This window comes from Haliotis cracherodii, unplaced genomic scaffold, assembly GCF_022045235.1.
Source record: "Haliotis cracherodii isolate W230 unplaced genomic scaffold, xgHalCrac1.p SCAF_19, whole genome shotgun sequence".
Taxonomy (NCBI): domain Eukaryota; kingdom Metazoa; phylum Mollusca; class Gastropoda; order Lepetellida; family Haliotidae; genus Haliotis; species Haliotis cracherodii.
Genome location: NW_027266274.1, coordinates 19472000 through 19490434, shown reverse-complemented (window position 1 = coordinate 19490434; position 18435 = coordinate 19472000). Strand labels below are relative to the sequence as shown.

The 18435-nt window shown below is 38.4% G+C and overlaps 1 protein-coding gene across 11 annotated transcripts in view; it reads left to right on the top strand.

Annotated features, from left to right (window-relative positions):
• The window catches only part of LOC139466845 (rho GTPase-activating protein 190-like), a 103479-nt gene that overhangs the window by 81631 nt on the left and 3413 nt on the right, over nucleotides 1-18435 (top strand). For 9 of the 11 annotated variants that reach the window (XM_071248572.1, XM_071248573.1, XM_071248575.1 and 6 more), the window contains 12 exons: nucleotides 10791-10993; nucleotides 11301-11411; nucleotides 11971-12082; nucleotides 12428-12625; nucleotides 12910-13092; nucleotides 13244-13314; nucleotides 13810-13932; nucleotides 15672-15831; nucleotides 16223-16300; nucleotides 16717-16848; nucleotides 17567-17584; nucleotides 18252-18369. In XM_071248572.1, the coding sequence (XP_071104673.1) occupies nucleotides 10791-10993; nucleotides 11301-11411; nucleotides 11971-12082; nucleotides 12428-12625; nucleotides 12910-13092; nucleotides 13244-13314; nucleotides 13810-13932; nucleotides 15672-15831; nucleotides 16223-16300; nucleotides 16717-16848; nucleotides 17567-17584; nucleotides 18252-18369 (1507 nt within the window). The remainder of the gene's footprint in view (nucleotides 1-10790; nucleotides 10994-11300; nucleotides 11412-11970; nucleotides 12083-12427; nucleotides 12626-12909; nucleotides 13093-13243; nucleotides 13315-13809; nucleotides 13933-15671; nucleotides 15832-16222; nucleotides 16301-16716; nucleotides 16849-17566; nucleotides 17585-18251; nucleotides 18370-18435) is intronic. The other 2 variants (XM_071248571.1, XM_071248574.1) reach the window with 2 other exon arrangements.

Sequence of the window (18435 nt, the reverse complement as noted above, 5' to 3'; positions counted from 1 at the left end):
CACAGTATAGTACAGATTTATCGGTGTAGTACAGATTTATTACAGTATAGTACAGATTTATTACAGTATAGTACAGATTTATTACAGTATAGTACAGATTTATCGGTGTAGTACAGATTTATTACAGTATAGTACAGATTTATTACAGTATAGTACAGATTTATCACAGTATAGTACAGATTTATCACAGTATAGTACAGATTTATCACAGTATAGTACAGATTTATTACAGTATAGTACAGATTTATCTGTAGTACAGATTTATTACAGTATAGTACAGATTTATTACAGTATAGTACAGATTTATTACAGTATAGTACAGATTTATCACAGTATAGTACAGATTTATCACAGTATAGTACAGATTTATCACAGTATAGTACAGATTTATTACAGTATAGTACAGATTTATCACAGTATAGTACAGATTTATCACAGTATAGTACAGATTTATCACAGTATAGTACAGATTTATCACAGTATAGTACAGATTTATCGGTGTAGTACAGATTTATCACAGTATAGTACAGATTTATCACAGTATAGTACAGATTTATTACAGTATAGTACAGATTTATCGGTGTAGTACAGATTTATTACAGTATAGTACAGATTTATCACAGTATAGTACAGATTTATCGGTGTAGTACAGATTTATTACAGTATAGTACAGATTTATTACAGTATAGTACAGATTTATTACAGTATAGTACAGATTTATCGGTGTAGTACAGATTTATTACAGTATAGTACAGATTTATCACAGTATAGTACAGATTTATCACAGTATAGTACAGATTTATCACAGTATAGTACAGATTTATTACAGTATAGTACAGATTTATTACAGTATAGTACAGATTTATCACAGTATAGTACAGATTTATCACAGTATAGTACAGATTTATCACAGTATAGTACAGATTTATCACAGTATAGTACAGATTTATTACAGTATAGTACAGATTTATCGGTATAGTACAGATTTATTACAGTATAGTACAGATTTATCACAGTATAGTACAGATTTATCGGTGTAGTACAGATTTATTACAGTATAGTACAGATTTATCACAGTATAGTACAGATTTATTACAGTATAGTACAGATTTATCACAGTATAGTACAGATTTATCACAGTATAGTACAGATTTATCTGTGTAATGCAGATTTATTACAGTATAGTACAGATTTATCACAGTATAGTACAGATTTATCGGTGTAGTACAGATTTATTACAGTATAGTACAGATTTATGACAGTATAGTACAGATTTATTACAGTATAGTACAGATTTATCGGTGTAGTACAGATTTATTACAGTATAGTACAGATTTATTACAGTATAGTACAGATTTATTACAGTATAATACAGTATAATACAGATTTATCACAGTATAGTACAGATTTATCACAGTATAGTACAGATTTATCGGTGTAGTACAGATTTATTACAGTATAGTACAGATTTATCGGTGTAGTACAGATTTATCACAGTATAGTACAGATTTATCGGTGTAGTACAGATTTATCGGTGTAATACAGATTTATTACAGTATAGTACAGATTTATCGGTGTAGTACAGATTTATTACAGTATAGTACAGATTTATCGGTGTAGTACAGATTTATCACAGTATAGTACAGATTTATCGGTGTAGTACAGATTTATCGGTGTAGTACAGATTTATTACAGTATAGTATAGATTTATTACAGTATAGTACAGATTTATTACAGTATAGTACAGATTTATCACAGTATAGTACAGATTTATCACAGTATAGTACAGATTTATCGGTGTAGTACAGATTTATCGGTGTAGTACAGATTTATTACAGTATAGTACAGATTTATTACAGTATAGTACAGATTTATTACAGTATAGTACAGATTTATCGGTGTAGTACAGATTTATCACAGTATAGTACAGATTTATCACAGTATAGTACAGATTTATCACAGTATAGTATTTATCACAGTATAGTACAGATTTATCACAGTATAGTACAGATTTATTACAGTATAGTACAGATTTATCTGTGTAGTACAGATTTATTACAGTATAGTACAGATTTATTACAGTATAGTACAGATTTATTACAGTATAGTACAGATTTATCGGTGTAGTACAGATTTATCACAGTATAGTACAGATTTATCACAGTATAGTACAGATTTATCACAGTATAGTACAGATTTATCGGTGTAGTACAGATTTATTACAGTATAGTACAGATTTATTACAGTATAGTACAGATTTATCGGTGTAGTACAGATTTATTACAGTATAGTACAGATTTATCACAGTATAGTACAGATTTATTGGTGTAGTACAGATTTATTACAGTATAGTACAGATTTATCACAGTATAGTACAGATTTATCGGTGGAGTACAGATTTTTTTACTGTATAGTACAGATTTATTACAGTATAGTACAGATTTATTACAGTATAGTACAGATTTATCGGTGTAGTACAGATTTATTACAGTATAGTACAGATTTATCACAGTATAGTACAGATTTATTGGTGTAGTACAGATTTATTACAGTATAGTACAGATTTATCGGTGGAGTACAGATTTTTTTACTGTATAGTACAGATTTATTACAGTATAATACAGATTTATTACTGTATAGTACAGATTTATTACAGTATAGTACAGATTTATTACGGTATAGTACAGATTTATAACAGTATAGTACAGATTTATTACAGTATAGTACAGATTTATTACAGTATAGTACAGATTTATCACAGTATAGTACAGATTTATCGGTGGAGTACAGATTTTTTTACTGTATAGTACAGATTTATTACAGTATAGTACAGATTTATTACGGTATAGTACAGATTTATAACAGTATAGTACAGATTTATCGGTGGAGTACAGATTTTTTTACTGTATAGTACAGATTTATTACAGTATAGTACAGATTTATTACAGTATAGTACAGATTTATTACAGTATAGTACAGATTTATCACAGTATAGTACAGATTTATCGGTGGAGTACAGATTTTTTTACTGTATAGTACAGATTTATTACAGTATAGTACAGATTTATTACGGTATAGTACAGATTTATAACAGTATAGTACAGATTTATTACAGTATAGTACAGATTTATTACAGTATAGTACAGATTTATCACAGTATAGTACAGATTTATCGGTGTAGTACAGATTTATTACAGTATAGTACAGATTTATCGGTGTAATACAGATTTATCACAGTATAGTACAGATTTATCGGTGTAGTACAGATTTTTTTACTGTATAGTACAGATTTATTACGGTATAGTACAGATTTATTACAGTATAGTACAGATTTATTACAGTATAGTACAGATTTATCACAGTATAGTACAGATTTATCACAGTATAGTACAGATTTATCAGTGTAGTACATATTTATCGGTGTAGTACAAATTTATAACAGTATAGTACAGATTTATCGGTGTAGTACAGATTTATAACAGTATAGTACAGATTTATTACAGTATAGTACAGATTTATTACAGTATAGTACAGATTTATCACAGTATAGTACAGATTTATCGGTGTAGTACAGATTTATTACAGTATAGTACAGATTTATCGGTGTAGTACAGATTTATCACAGTATAGTACAGATTTATCGGTGTAGTACAGATTTTTTTACTGTATAGTACAGATTTATTACGGTATAGTACAGATTTATAACAGTATAGTACAGATTTATAACAGTATAGTACAGATTTATTACAGTATAGTACAGATTTATCACAGTATAGTACAGATTTATCGGTGGAGTACAGATTTTTTTACTGTATAGTACAGATTTATTACGGTATAGTACAGATTTATAACAGTATAGTACAGATTTATTACAGTATAGTACAGATTTATTACAGTATAGTACAGATTTATCACAGTATAGTACAGATTTATCGGTGTAGTACAGATTTATTACAGTATAGTACAGATTTATCGGTGTAATACAGATTTATCACAGTATAGTACAGATTTATCGGTGTAGTACAGATTTTTTTACTGTATAGTACAGATTTATTACGGTATAGTACAGATTTATAACAGTATAGTACAGATTTATTACCGTATAGTACAGATATATCTGTGTAGTACAGATTTATCAATGTCATACATATTTATAACAGTGTAGTACAGATTTATCGGTGTAGTACAGATTTATAACAGTGTAGTACAGATTTATCGGTGTAGTACAGATTTATAACAGTGTAGTACAGATTTATAACAGTGTAGTACAGATTGATTTATCACTGTTTTATTCAGATTTATCAGTGTCGTAGTTTTCACCAAGTCTTGATAACAATAACTGATAACATTTTGGACATATGTACCACATTATTACACCAAACTGGCTTTTGTGGAAACGCAGAGAAGATAAAGTTGTATCTCTCAAGGAGCCAGCCACTACGAAGAACAAAACTGAAGTGTTAAGGTCAGCATAAAATCCGTTGTTTCAGTGATAATATAGCCACCCCAATGTCAGTGTGCCTCTTGGATGACACAGACACTCCTGCAAGGCAAGAGTGTACCGCCCTGGTGTGTCTGTTTCCCTGGGTGGGGGCAAGGGAGTAGTATGAGCTGTCTGGGCATCATGGCAGTGTTCTTGGAGGGACTCCACTGCTGATTAGACCTTGCCCATTTTGTCCCTAATTGTGAACACTAACCATGAACATGAACCCCCCACCCTAACCGTGAACCCCCCACCCTAACCATGAACCTCCTACCCTAAGTGTGAACACCAACCTGAAACATTGACCCCCACCCAAGTGTGAACACTTAACCAAAAGTATGAACCCACTACTTTAGATACAAACTCCTACCCAAAGAGTAAACACTAATCCTTATTGGACCAGCACAAATCCTAAATGTGGACCCCCCTAACCAAAGTATTGACCCTGTGCCATGAGTGGAAACCCTGCCCTCAGATGGAACCCCCCACCCTCCTACTGATCCTCGACAGGGCAGTGTATCCCTGATGGAGGTGCAAGACCGCTACACGCAGGCTACAAGGAGGCTGCCACTCCAGTAGATATGTTTAGTGCACTGGTAGGAACATTGAAACTACTGCAGTCAATGACTGCCTGTCAACAAATCCTCTGATGCCAAGTGACAGGGAATGCATCCACTACACACAGACAAGTGTTGGTGTCGCAGGTGAAGCAGATCTGTGGATAAGCTGCTAATCCTATCTCCTAGTGTCGGCTTAGCGAGGTGTCATTGGCTCATACAGAAATATTTGTTCACTGGCTTAGCTTTTGTCACCCTGGTGCTGTACAGGCATAGAACTCCTTAGGTCCTACAGAGAGGAGTTATAAAGGAAAGTATAAGATAGACATAGTCGGAAAGCGCACGTTTCCCCCGGCGTTTGAATAGAACTCCAACCGTTTTTTCACTTGAAAGGGTGAATCCCCATTTATTGCACCATTGATCTACTCCGTCCAGGGCTGACTGGAGTTTTTTTCTGATTTGTGAGATATCTCTGTGCTTTACCCATATTGCTCCGTCATCAGCGAACTTAGAAGTTTGGGTAGGAGAGTTGACATGGTCAAAAAGATCATTGATCATGATATTAAACAGGGTTGGGCTTATGATGCTGCCTTGTGGCGTGCCATTGTCCAGTGCCATAGGATCTGATCGATTGTTCCCTATTTTAACTGATAGCGACCTGTCTTGCAGGAAGCTGTCTATGAAGTTTGCCATGTTCCCTTCAACTCCATTTTGTGATAGTTTTGAGAGGAGTCCGTCATGCCATACCATATCGAAGGCTTTGCTGAAGTCCAGAAATACTGCGGCTAGGTATTGTCTGTTTAATTGGGCTTTTTTTATTTCATTTTCCAGTCTTAGAATATGATCTAGACACGAGTGTCCCTTCCTGAAGCCACTTTGGTCAGGTTTTATGTGCTATGATACCCCGTGTCTCCATAAAAGGCAAACCCATCAAATTCGAAAAATCTGCAATATTTCTTGGAGTTATCCTTGATCAACACCTCACTTGGCGCAAGCATATAGAATATGTGGAAAACAGATGTCAAAAAGACCTGAACGTATTACGGGCAATTTCAGGCACATCTTGGGGCACATCGAGGGACACTCAGCTGGACCTCTACAAAGCTCTTATCAGATCAAAAATTGACTATGGTTGTGAGGCTTTTCACTCAGCATCAAATACTGTCTTGACGCGCCTAGACAGAATACAATACAAAGCCCTAATGCTGGCCACAGGCGCAGCGACAGGCACCTCACTAGAAGCACTACAAGTAGAAACGGGAGAACTCCCATTGAAACTAAGAAGAGAGCAGGCAATATTATCGTTCTGGGGACGAACATCAAACCCTTTGGTTAAAAAGATATGGCAAGACAAAAACGCTCGAGATGAAGCCCTAGCTCGAAAAAATCCCTCACTAAAGCCATCTGGGATATTAGTGCGTGAACTCATTCGAAGTCACAATTGCGATGACATTCAGCCTCCAGAAAGTCATTACAAAGGGTTACACCCTCCCTGGACTTTACAAACTCCCAAAGTTGACACTGCTTTAACATCAGAAGTCACTAAAAGAGAAAACCCAACCCTACTACGATCAGTAGCTATCACTAAAATTCAAACTACCTGGGACAGCTGGGCCCATATATACACTGATGGATCCAAGAATCCTATCAACAACAGTGCTGGTTACGGGATCCATATCCACAGCTCCAAACCCCAAGCACATTCAGTTCGCTTGCCTGATGGTCAGTCAGTATTCACGGCTGAATTGGAGGCAATTCATCATGCACTCAAACTCATACCGGAACTCCCGGAAGCAAAGGCAGTCGTCCTATCAGACTCGCTAAGTGCACTTCAGGCCATCAGTGGGAGAAACTCAAACTCCAGGCCAAACACAGTCAACAATATTCTATACGAATATACAAAACTATCGGACCAAGGGCAACAGGTGGAGCTGTGTTGGATCCCCTCTCACATAGATATTCATGGAAATGAAAAAGCAGACTCACTGGCGAAGCTAGCTCTAGACAAAGCGGATATAGAGCCTATTCCCTTTAGTAAACTAGAGATAAAAAGCAAAATCAAAGCCTCCATAGCAAAAAGATGGCAAGCCCAATGGGACGCAAGTAAGATCGGCAGATGGCTATACAAAATTCAACCCAAGGTCCAACAAAAGCCAAACTCATACTCAAATGAAAGGAAAATTGAAACTGCTATCTCACGCCTCAGACTTGGTCACAAAAAGCACTATGACAAGGTTTGTTCATCTTGCAATCAGGCTGAAACCATTGACCACCTGTTACTAGAATGTCAAGACCATGCCCCAGCCCGGGCTAGGTTAAAACAAGAATTGCAGTTAGATCCGCTATCTGTCATAGATCTCCTAAAGCCAAGAGATGCAATAGCGAAGGCCAAACTAACTCTATTTCTGAGAGATGGACAGCTGCTCGAACGTATATAAACAGAGCAGCCACGGATAAAAATGAAATTATATCAATATAAGAAAAAAGAAATCATATCAATGCAAAAACAGAAATTATGTGAACACCGAACTCACAATATATATGTGAACCCTTCTCACACACAGGAGTCCCAAAGAGGGACAGGTCAGCCGAAATTGCCTAGGCAGAAGGCGACCTCTTAAACACCTAATACAACAACAAGCGCACGTTAAATCTCCTATATCAGTCAGTCAGTCAGTCAGACATAAATGCACATGTGTATTTACACACCTTCAAATCCTGTACAGTGAAATAATCTGAAAAATATTAAAAAATATAAATGCACATATATATGTACACTCCTTCAAATCCTGTGTAGAGAAATTTATAAGAAAAATATTTAAGAAATTTAACTACACATTTGTGTATTCATATTAAATCTTTCCAAAAGAAATTAAAGAGAAAAGTATGAAAAGGTAGTCATACATACAGAATGGCTTTTGAATATTACATAAATATTTGAATGTAACAAAGTGTTGAAAACCAGATAGTCATATGTGCATATATACACCTTCAAATATGCACCCTGAAATGTACAGGAGTAAGGCAGGGAAGAAACAGTTGTTATCCCCTACTGGTGTGTTGACATGGGAAGTAACAGTAGTATCTTCATCTGATTTCTATCAGTACAATGTGCAAACACTGAATCTGAAGTCATGTCAGAATTAAAACTTTGTAAACATTTTTTTCACCCTAGCAATTACTGTCATGGAAATTTCAAATGTCTTGCACTGCATTAGGATTACCAACAGATGTTTACTATGACAGGCAAATATTGGTCCCTGCTAAGTTAACATTAGTTCCACAATCAAGCAAATCCTCACAATATCAGTTTAAAAGTGAATAATCCAATCTCCAATTTTCTTGAAAATGTCAGTTTGGATACATCAATATTAACATAAAGATCCTTCCATGGACTCTCTGCTCAACTCTGACACGTCTCAAACATGGGTAAACCAACAAACCCCAGGGTAGAATAACTGTTCAACAAACTGACAAATCCTTGTTTGTAAGACAATGGTTTAACTAACCTCTGATCTGGCTACTGTTTGTTTTTCTGCTAATAACACCCTTTACTTGCCGTATCTCCCACACAGAGCAGTGTTGATAAACAATGAAACCACTGAAGCGAGGTGACCCCAACATGGACACACTTCACTGACCCCCTCCTCTGTCCTGGTTCATCACCATGACCATTGGTCAAGCTGGCATGGCTCTACTCCCAGATAATTAAAACTCACACCAATTAATGAAGAGATTAATTACTATTGCTCCAGGCCAGATGTCTTGTTTGTGGGACAATAGTGTGAGGGGTGCCAGCGCTTGGCTTTGTGAGGGTGTTGATAAAGGAGATTGGGGGAGCACATATATATACAGAAGTCTGTTGTGTGGTCGGAATACATGGACATGTGCTAGCAACCCATACCTGATTGTCTTATCAAACAAACATGTTTCTGGACAGCGTGCTTCTATGTAGTGGATATTACCATCCCTATAAGAAAATGAAAATAGGTTTGTATGATGTCTTTGAAAGGCATTTAGAGGTGATACTCCTAGGGAAGAGAATTTATCTATGCCAACTTCTTTATTATGAGGAACACAACGTTGTCAACTTCTTTATTATGAGGAACACAATGTTGCCAACTTCTTTATTATGAGGAACACAGCGTTATCAACTTCTTTATTAGGAACACAACGTTATCAACTTCTCTATTATGAGGAACACAATGTTGCCAACTTCTTTATTATGAGGAACACAACGTTGCCAACTTCTTTATTATGAGGAACACAACGTTGTGTTCTAAAGAAGTTGATGCCATGAACTCTCTTCCTTAGGTTTGTATGGTGATCATAGCATTGTGTTTTAAATTATTTGTCAAAGAGAAAATGTATGCAGAGTGTATTTAAGATTTTGTCCTATTAACAGTAGAAATCTCATGTGGAGTTGAGTGTTAGAGAATAATTTTTGTAAGAGCAACGCAATGTTTAACAGGGCTGTGTTACATCTGATGAAAGTAAACATATTGAAGGTAGAAGAGAGTATGGTATTGATAGTAGTTCTGTGAATCATGGCAGCATTAGAAATGTACACTAGTACTGTAGTCCTTACCAAACTGCCCAATAGTTTAGGTATCATAAGGACTGGTAGAAATGTGCCCTTATTAAGGGCTTTGCTGTATGTTATCATTATAAGGACTAGTGGACTAAAACAGTCAGTTTTAGGAGTCAGGAATGAACTTCAGCTGTGTGTACTTGCCATTTCCCTGTATTTGAACCACAGAATGCAGTGTTACATCGCATACTCCAATGCTATACAACATGTTTTGTGTTTATAGGTTAAAGCAATTTTGTTTCATAGTATATTTTTATTAGTAGTAAGTGTGATTTCTTTTGATTTAATACTAACTGCAAGGGTTTTGAATTGTTTCTTTAGATAGGCGAATGTAAATTTCACTGAGAAAAATATTATTTTTTTTACTTTTGTGGCTGTAGATATTTCTGAACAGTTAATGAGAACTCAACTGTAATAAAAATAACTGTTTGTTAATCAGGCTTTTTATGCAGTTAGACTGCGTTTTTCTGTGTTGATTGTTTCACCGATGTTTGTATGTCCTAGATGTTTTATATATCACCGATGTTTGAATGTCCTAGACGTTTTATATATCACCGATGTTTGTATGTCCTAGATGTTTTATATATCACCAATGTTCGTATGTCCTAGATGTTTTATATATCACCAATGTTCGTATGTCCAAGATGTTTTATATATGACTGAAGTTTGTACGACTGTAGCGTCACCGGCATGTCTTGTGTGCAGTCAGTAGCCATGTTGAATGTTGTCTGTTGTTGATCTGGACCTAAGCCCCCTGGGGCAGGCTACAACAGTCCACCAAGATGTTTCGGGAAATATTTCTTTGTTTCTGTGGATTAGAACTCAGACAAACTGTCAGTAATAACATCTGGGAATGATGAAAATTGTCATCTAGTTGTCTGGCAACATGAACACTTTCTCTGGATAGAAACGTTTTTGTCAGGTTTTTATTGCAGAATGTTAATATCAAGTTAAGGAAGAGAATTCTTGACATCCATAAATTCTCTTCCTTATGTGTATAACTTCTAAATGCAAAGATCAAGTTGTTATTTTACGTTTTGTATTGGGAATGTCATGGGTCTACACCTAGAATATTACAGGTTAATAAATGTATTTTCCACCAGCACATTTAACACTTTTCTACATGTCTTTATCTTATGCTGTGTGTTTTCACTTGTAGGCTGGGTGGATAACAACCTATATGAAACGGCCGGCGCCATGCACCACCACCCAGGCTGGGCAGACAATGACCTGTACTGCCACCAGAGCATGGGGGACAGTATGGATCTGCGCCCCCGGTACGGCCCGGTGTCCCCCGAGGATGCCGTGTGGGCGGACGACCTGTACAGTCCACAGGAAACCAGGGCTCATAGACGGTCACAGGTAACAACATTATAAATACATATAAGGTTTCATTTTACGATTTTCTCTGTTGTAAAGGCAAGATAGTTTATGGATGTCAACTTCTTTCTTCCATTATTCTGTCTAGCATCGTCCTAGAGTAAAGAAGTCATCCATGACATATCTTGTGTTTACTCTTACTTGCCAACTTCTAAGAACGCTAATCCAATAGTTGTCTATTGTTGTTTTTTTAGAGTAAGTAATTTTTTTAATTATTTTATATATTTTATGATATATTTGATTGTTTAGTTTTTAAAAATGGTTGGAATAAATATTGCTTATTTTTTAGTCTCGAGGTAGTCAAGGAAGTCATGATCGGCCCAAGATGTCCGGCGGTAGAGTGCAGGCTCCTCTGGCAGTGCCTGAGCCCATTGAGATTGCTGACTACTGTACAGTGAAGGTAGGCACTATAATGATACCGCCCCTCAGGTGGCTGGTGTATACAACACAGGCTTCCCACACTGCTGAGTGGGGTCTACTGTCTCTGTAGAGGTTCACAGATAACTGTATTGTTGCTCTGTTTGGTGTGGTCTACTATCTCTGCAGAGGTTCACAGATAACTGTATTGTTGCTCTGCTGAGTGGGGTCTACTATCTCTGCAGAGGTTCACAGATAACTGTATTGTTGCTCTGCTTAGTGGGGTCAACTGTCTCTGCAGAGGTTCACAGATAACTGTATTGTTGCTCTGCTTTGTAATGCCCAACTCAGCACATTGTAAACAGATATCAGGGTGAGAAACTGGCACTAGGCCTATCAGAAATGTGTCCTTTTTAAGGGTTTTGCTATGTGTTATTATTATAAGGACTAGTGGACTAGTAAGTTTCTAAGAAAGAACAAAATTCCTCTCTGCAGTAGACAGTAGAGTGATTCCTCTCTGGTACCTGCAGTAGACAGTAGACTGTTTCCTCTCTGGTGCCTGAAGTAGACAGTAGACTAATCTTCTCTTGTGCCTTCTCCAGGATGCAGTGAACACGTTTGAGCCCCTGGAGAACGACTACGGAACAGTGCAGGACGCTCTACCTCGGGGGAAGCTTCATCGTGTCAAGTCCTCGTCTGGCAAGAAAGAAAAAGGTAGGTTGTTGAAAGCAGTTGTCTTCTAGAGGTTGCTGACAGCAGGGACAAACACCTGTGTGGGTGACACCAGTACATGCAGGCAGCCTTGGACGTGGTAGTACCTGCAAACATACCTGGCTAGTCAGCTCTGGGAAAACATGGGGTAATTACTTGTGAAGGTGAAACTTGCTATGTATCAGTTTAAGTGGAAGGAAAGGATGAAGGGGTGGATGTCTTTGTTATTGCCATGCACTGTTCTCAGAAGAAAAGAAAATCGAGTGTTTTTCACTCTATGAAATAAAAAAAAAAGATGTGGTATACGGTTCATTGTAGCATATATTGATATGTCGAATGTCTTCACAGGTTCTGATTCGGAAGACTCCGAGTTCAGTTCCCTGGAGCGTGACCGGGGTGAGGAGATGGCCACGAGCTCCAGGGTCAACCGCCGCCCCACCCCCTACAGGAAGAAGGGCAAACAGAGATCTCAAGACAGTGCCATGCAGTCCGTAGACAAACGGAGGCCGATAGGACTCCCTCGAGGGACCACATTTGGGGGGAAATGTAAGTAACTTGCTGCCAGTCTCGTCTTGTATCTTCACAAAGCAAATATATCAAGGGGTATTTAGATCTGGAGATGGTGCTAATGGCCTTGTAAAAAATGTCCACTCAGCATTATTGTGAAATTTTTAAATTTATGATGTCATGGTAGTTGATGTATTTGAAGAAACAAAAATCGGATTTCTTGTACGTATGGATTCTAGAGCAATGCTATAAAGCACATATTCCACTGCATCACTGATTGTGTTGTGTTCTGGGGTTTGGTGTTCACTACTGTCTTCTCTCAGCAGTTCGTAGCAACTCCCCGTCGGAGGGCAGCGAGGGGACTGGGGACGAGCTTCAGGGCAGGAGGAAGGAGAAGAAGAGGCGGTCATTCCGCCGCCAGAAGGGCTTCGTGGTCAGCCAGAGTCCAGGGAGAGCCATTAGTCCACCGATGTCCGACAGTGACCACATTGTCGGATCTCCACCAGGTATGCACTAATACAAATAACTGAATAATTAAAAATGACCTGTTGACCTGTTTGATGGCTACATGGTCTGAGTATAGATTTTTTAAATCAATTTTATATCATAAAGATATATATTATTTGATAATTTGTATTTCATTGTAACTGTTTCCAGGTCGCCCATTTCATAACGAGAATCAGTTTGAGCCGGTGATTCCCCCTTACTCCACCATGCCTCATAGCCGGGTGAGTACTTGAGCTGGGCAATCACAGTCCTCTTGCCAGTAGTATATTGGATAACCTTGGTAGGATTTCAGGTTAGAATCGGTCCCGAGCAACCTATGCTGGTCAGCCAAGTAGATCAGGTGGTCACGCTAGGGCAATCACAGTCCTCTTGCCAGTAGTATATTGGATAACCTTGGTAGGATTTCAGGTTAGAATCGGTCCCGAGCAACCTATGCTGGTCAGCCAAGTAGATCAGGTGGTCATGCTTGGTGACTTTGTTGATGGTGTGGCGAACCTCGACAGCATTGATTGTTGTTTACAGTGTCACTGGATTATCTGGCCCAGACATGGATATTCACATCCTGCAGTCATACAGCTGGAATATTGCTGAGTGCGACGTTTAACAAACAACTATATTTGTGGTAGATCAAGTAGCCCTGTTTGAATTTTTAGTGGTCCTTGTTAAATCCCTAATGTGTAATACCTTGTGTTTATACCCTGTTGTGTGTGCTGTAGTTCCCCGCTGAGGAGACTGAGTACGATGGTGGCAACCAGTTCCTGGTGAAACTGAAGTCAAAGACGATGCGGGACCCAGAGAAGCAGAGGAAGAAGGAGGAGAAGAGACGACAGAAAGAGGAGGTAGGCATTGACCGTCATGAATCCAAGGGGGGTCCTGGTTCCTGGTACCTCATCCTGGTAGTAGCTGACCGGTCTATCAGTATGTCTGACATGGTGGCCCACAAGGTTGTTGCTGTCAACAGGGTTTATCTGGACCTGCTCAGAGACTGATATTTGACCTCAACTAAAATGTCAGTGAAAAGCCCAAAATTGGAATTACAAATTTCCCAATTCATTTTACATTGTAATAACTAATGTTATGGCTTTGTAGAAGTGGCTTGTACTTCTAAACAAAAGTCTCAAATTGCCTGCCAGGAGCACTTGAATCCCAGATAAAACCTTGGTATGTTTCCCTAGCCCCTGCTATGGTTAAGCTGGTCTTGCTAACTGGGATGGACAGACAATATTCTCTTGTCAGGGTCAAGAGTTCAGACTTTTCATGAGGATGAATGAACATAGGGTTCAAATGTACAAATACTTTATGAATTTGAAAAATAATAATGTTTTTGTTAAAGTGACAAAAATCTCTAGAAAACTATTGCAATATCATTTTATCTTTTATCTATCCATATTCTTGTTTTATCTAACTCTAATTATCAATGTAGCTTCTAGTTCTGTGATCATTGTGGACAAATCAACAAGTGACACCGCTGTGTTTCATGTGTTACTTTATAATGAGGTAGTGTTACACTGAGGGAGGAAGGGATCAAGGAACAATGATCAATATCACGGGTTGTTTATGTGGTTGCTAGGGGCAACTAGGTTGTGTGGTCAACAAGCTGTAGTTTGGATATTGGAAATGTGTTTCTTTATGTGTGTGCTTTATAGTGAAACAGATATTGTTGCCACCGGCAGTGATGGAATGATTCCCAAGGACTTTCACTATAACAACTGTGTTGCTGATCAGCTGTTTTCTGACTTAGTCTAAAACTTAGTGATCAAGTTACTCTCTTTAGATTTTGGTATTGATCTTTTCCTTGATGCTGTAATTCAAAATAAGATGTGATTAAGGAGTCGTATTGCTGGGCAAGAGAATGTTGTATTATTTGGAGAACGACCTACTTTTAAGTAAGACGTAAGCGAAGTCATGGGTTGTTCCGCCTCTGTGTGCTCCACTGTGGGTGTGGCAGGCTACACCAGGCTGGACAGAGGGCAGGAGGAGGGGCCTCAGGTGATGACACTTGCCAGTATACTAAGGAATGGTCAATATGCATATACATGTGGAGTCAAAAATTGTAATTGTAAAAATATATGGTGGGTCGTTATTTGGTTGTTATGATGATTTGTGTTAATTAGTAATTTTATTTTAGTGATGAATTTGTTATGAATTTTGTCCCCGAACGTTGTTAGATACTATAAATATATACCGGTGTTCAAATTAAGTGTAACTCAAGGGGTCCTTGTCATAACTGAAAAGGGGCAGTGGGGTAGCAGAGTGGTTAAAGCTCGTCACGCTGAAGGCCCGAGTTCAATTCCCCACATGGGTACAATGTGTGAAGTCCATTTCTGGTGTCCCCGGGCGTGATATTGCTGGAATATTGTTACTCATGTATGTGTTTTCTAGATACCATGAGCAACTAGTCAGGACACCTCCCTTATTGTAAACACTGTTATACCATAATTATGATATTATGAATTATAAGAAATAACTAAAGTTGTAGCCTGTTTTGAAACTTCCCTTTAGTTGGCCCCATCCCTCCACAGGTTTCTTCAGGTTCCTGCATCAAGTCAGGTTCTAATGTCCGTGTTGTTTGTTGCAGGAGAAGCGCCTTAAGGAGGAGAGGAAGATGAAGAAGAACCCAAGCAAGAGTTCGGGTCCGTCTCAGAGCGGCTGCTGCCTGGAAGACTTCCCCACCTCCACCGACAACCCCCTCATCCCGCTGTTTGTGGAGAAGTGCATCATCTTCATTGAGCAGGAAGGTGAGTTCACGGCGCTCCACACTCTTGTTAAACATGTAGAGTATCATGGTTGCTTACGGGGGTGCTCAGATTATAATGGCCGAAAAATGATCAGGAAACTCTGGACCTTGTCTTTGCTAGCTTTACAGCTTCATGACCTAATAATAACATAGGCTCATTTAATTTAGGACAGTAAGTTTCACAATAGAGTGCTTACTCTTTTGTTATATGGAAAGAAATTAATTTTTAGTGCCTAGTCCTCTTTCATGCTTGATTTAAATTATCCTTACTTATACTGTTTAAGTTACTGTGAAAACTGTTTGTTGAGGGAATAGTACTCCCCGAATCAGGTCACTCGTATCTCTAGTCTGCTATGTCCGAGCCTTGTGTTAACACGTTGCATCACTTGCAGGTCTGTTGGCGGAAGGCATCTACCGAATACCTGGGAATAAGGGACAGGTGGATCTTCTTACATCCAAGTTTAATGAAGGTCAGTGCCTTAGCATCCAGTACCGGTACATATATCAGAAGTTCAAAAATAATACTTATACTGCACTTCTCTGTCCTTGTTCTACATGGCTTCATTGCCTAAAATATTTGATCTGGCCTCCATGTCAGACTGTTGAGATCTGATTCGTTCACCTGATCTTTATGAATGCTGTAGGAGAGAAATAAATCCCTTATACCCCGCCACAAAGAAAACAGGCTGCACATGGAGTTCTGAGTGGGGGAATCAACCCGCTATGGAGCAAAAAAAATGCACGTTAAATACAAAAATAATACTTAAATCCTACTTTCCTTGCCATTCACAATATGATATTGTCATGAGAGCGATTTTCATTACACAATCATCTGGAGCTATGGCTTGAAAGAAGCAGAACCTAACTTTGTCCCTCCTTGTTGCAGACATCAACACTGACATCCATTCACTAGATATCCAGGTGAATGCAGTGGCTACCATCTTGAAGCAGTTCTTTATGGACTTGACTGAGCCCCTCATCCCAGTGCAGCTGTACGACGAACTCATCATTGCAGCAGGTAGGTGCTGCCTCTGGCATTGCTCATCATAGGGATCCATGTGTTTAGAACTGCTGTCCAAGTACTCTTTTGTCTGCCCTTGATCAACGGGAACTAAGCAAGCCATGTGTTTGTTAGTTTCGTCTGGTAAACGTCTGTGATTTTTTACTACTATCACAAGATCTATGACTGGTTAGAATTGGTGCCCGGCAGCCTGTGCTGGTATGCAGCCTATGCTGGTATGCAGCCTATGGGTGACTTGTGTGATATCGTACCCTGATTGCGTTGGTCGTTGCCCATATAACTGGATTATCTGATTTATAGCAACAAACACACACGCATATTATCTAAGGTGTTAGTCCACTTCCATGATCAGACACAGTTAGCTGAGGAGGAGCTACTTGTAATCCTGTGCTATCTGTTACACCATCTTATACTGGAGGATTACAGGACACTAAACACCTGCAATTTGTAACACTGTAACTTTCACAACTAGTGTATGTGGGTTTTTAACCAGCCACAATGTACAACATTCATCATTACAAACATATTGATAGGACCTTGGATCTCAGACCATCAGGTCTCAGTTGCTTGGGACGTTTCATCTGATGCACAATGTTTGCTTTGGAAGTGTATCACCCTTGAATATGAAGGCTAGGAAATGCTTAAAAAGTAAAGTAAATGTGTTTCTGCTTGGTATGAAAGGTTGAGTCTGTACATAATTCATTTGTGCATCTAGATGGAAAAGACAGAAAAGGTAAAAGTTGCTACAACTTGGCTTGAAATCTTACTTACATTCACTATTTTGTGTATTTTATGTTTTATTCTCGGGGCTAGGTGTCTGAGCACAACTAATACTGTAGACACAGCGTTCACTGCTGCGCCAGTAGATATGTGTCCTAGAACGCCATTTAACCTGGCTCCTGTATACGCTATGGGATCCGCTTGTACACAAGCCGTGTCATTAATCACTCAGCAAGTACCTGCCTTGCACATTAAGAGGGAAGTGCATCGTCATCACTTTCTGTCTCACTAATCTAGATCCTGTTGAAGAGATCTCTGCCTCTGGTGTTCTGGTTCCTTTGACTTAGATGTTCTTATTTTCTTGCTTGTTCACAAATAAATAATTTTGTTTTGATTGCAGCTGAAAAGTAAATGATACATGTACAGCAGTAAATTAATTAGGAATGGTGCATGTTAGCATGAGAGTATGTTTAGTATAGTTCTGCACCAAGTAATTGAAATTTGATTTTAAAATCTATGGAAATGTATTGTATATCAATATCACTGAAATGCACAGAGCACCATCAGTAAGCGAGGGTAATATCTCTGTGAACTGACAATCAATCCTAATGGGATGTAGAAGAAATTCCAGCGTGGAAATACTGCTTTTGTTTACTTATATGAACACCATTGTGTTGCAGGTGTTCGAGACAAGAGTAGTCGGTTGCTGGCCCTGCGGGGAGTCCTCAAGAAACTGCCAGATCAGAAATACAAACAGAACTTTGAAGTACTGAAGTATCTCATCACACATCTACACAGGTACGTAACTGCTTATATTGTTATCCTCAAAGTGGAAGGGGGATATAGGAATGAGTGCTGTCGGTC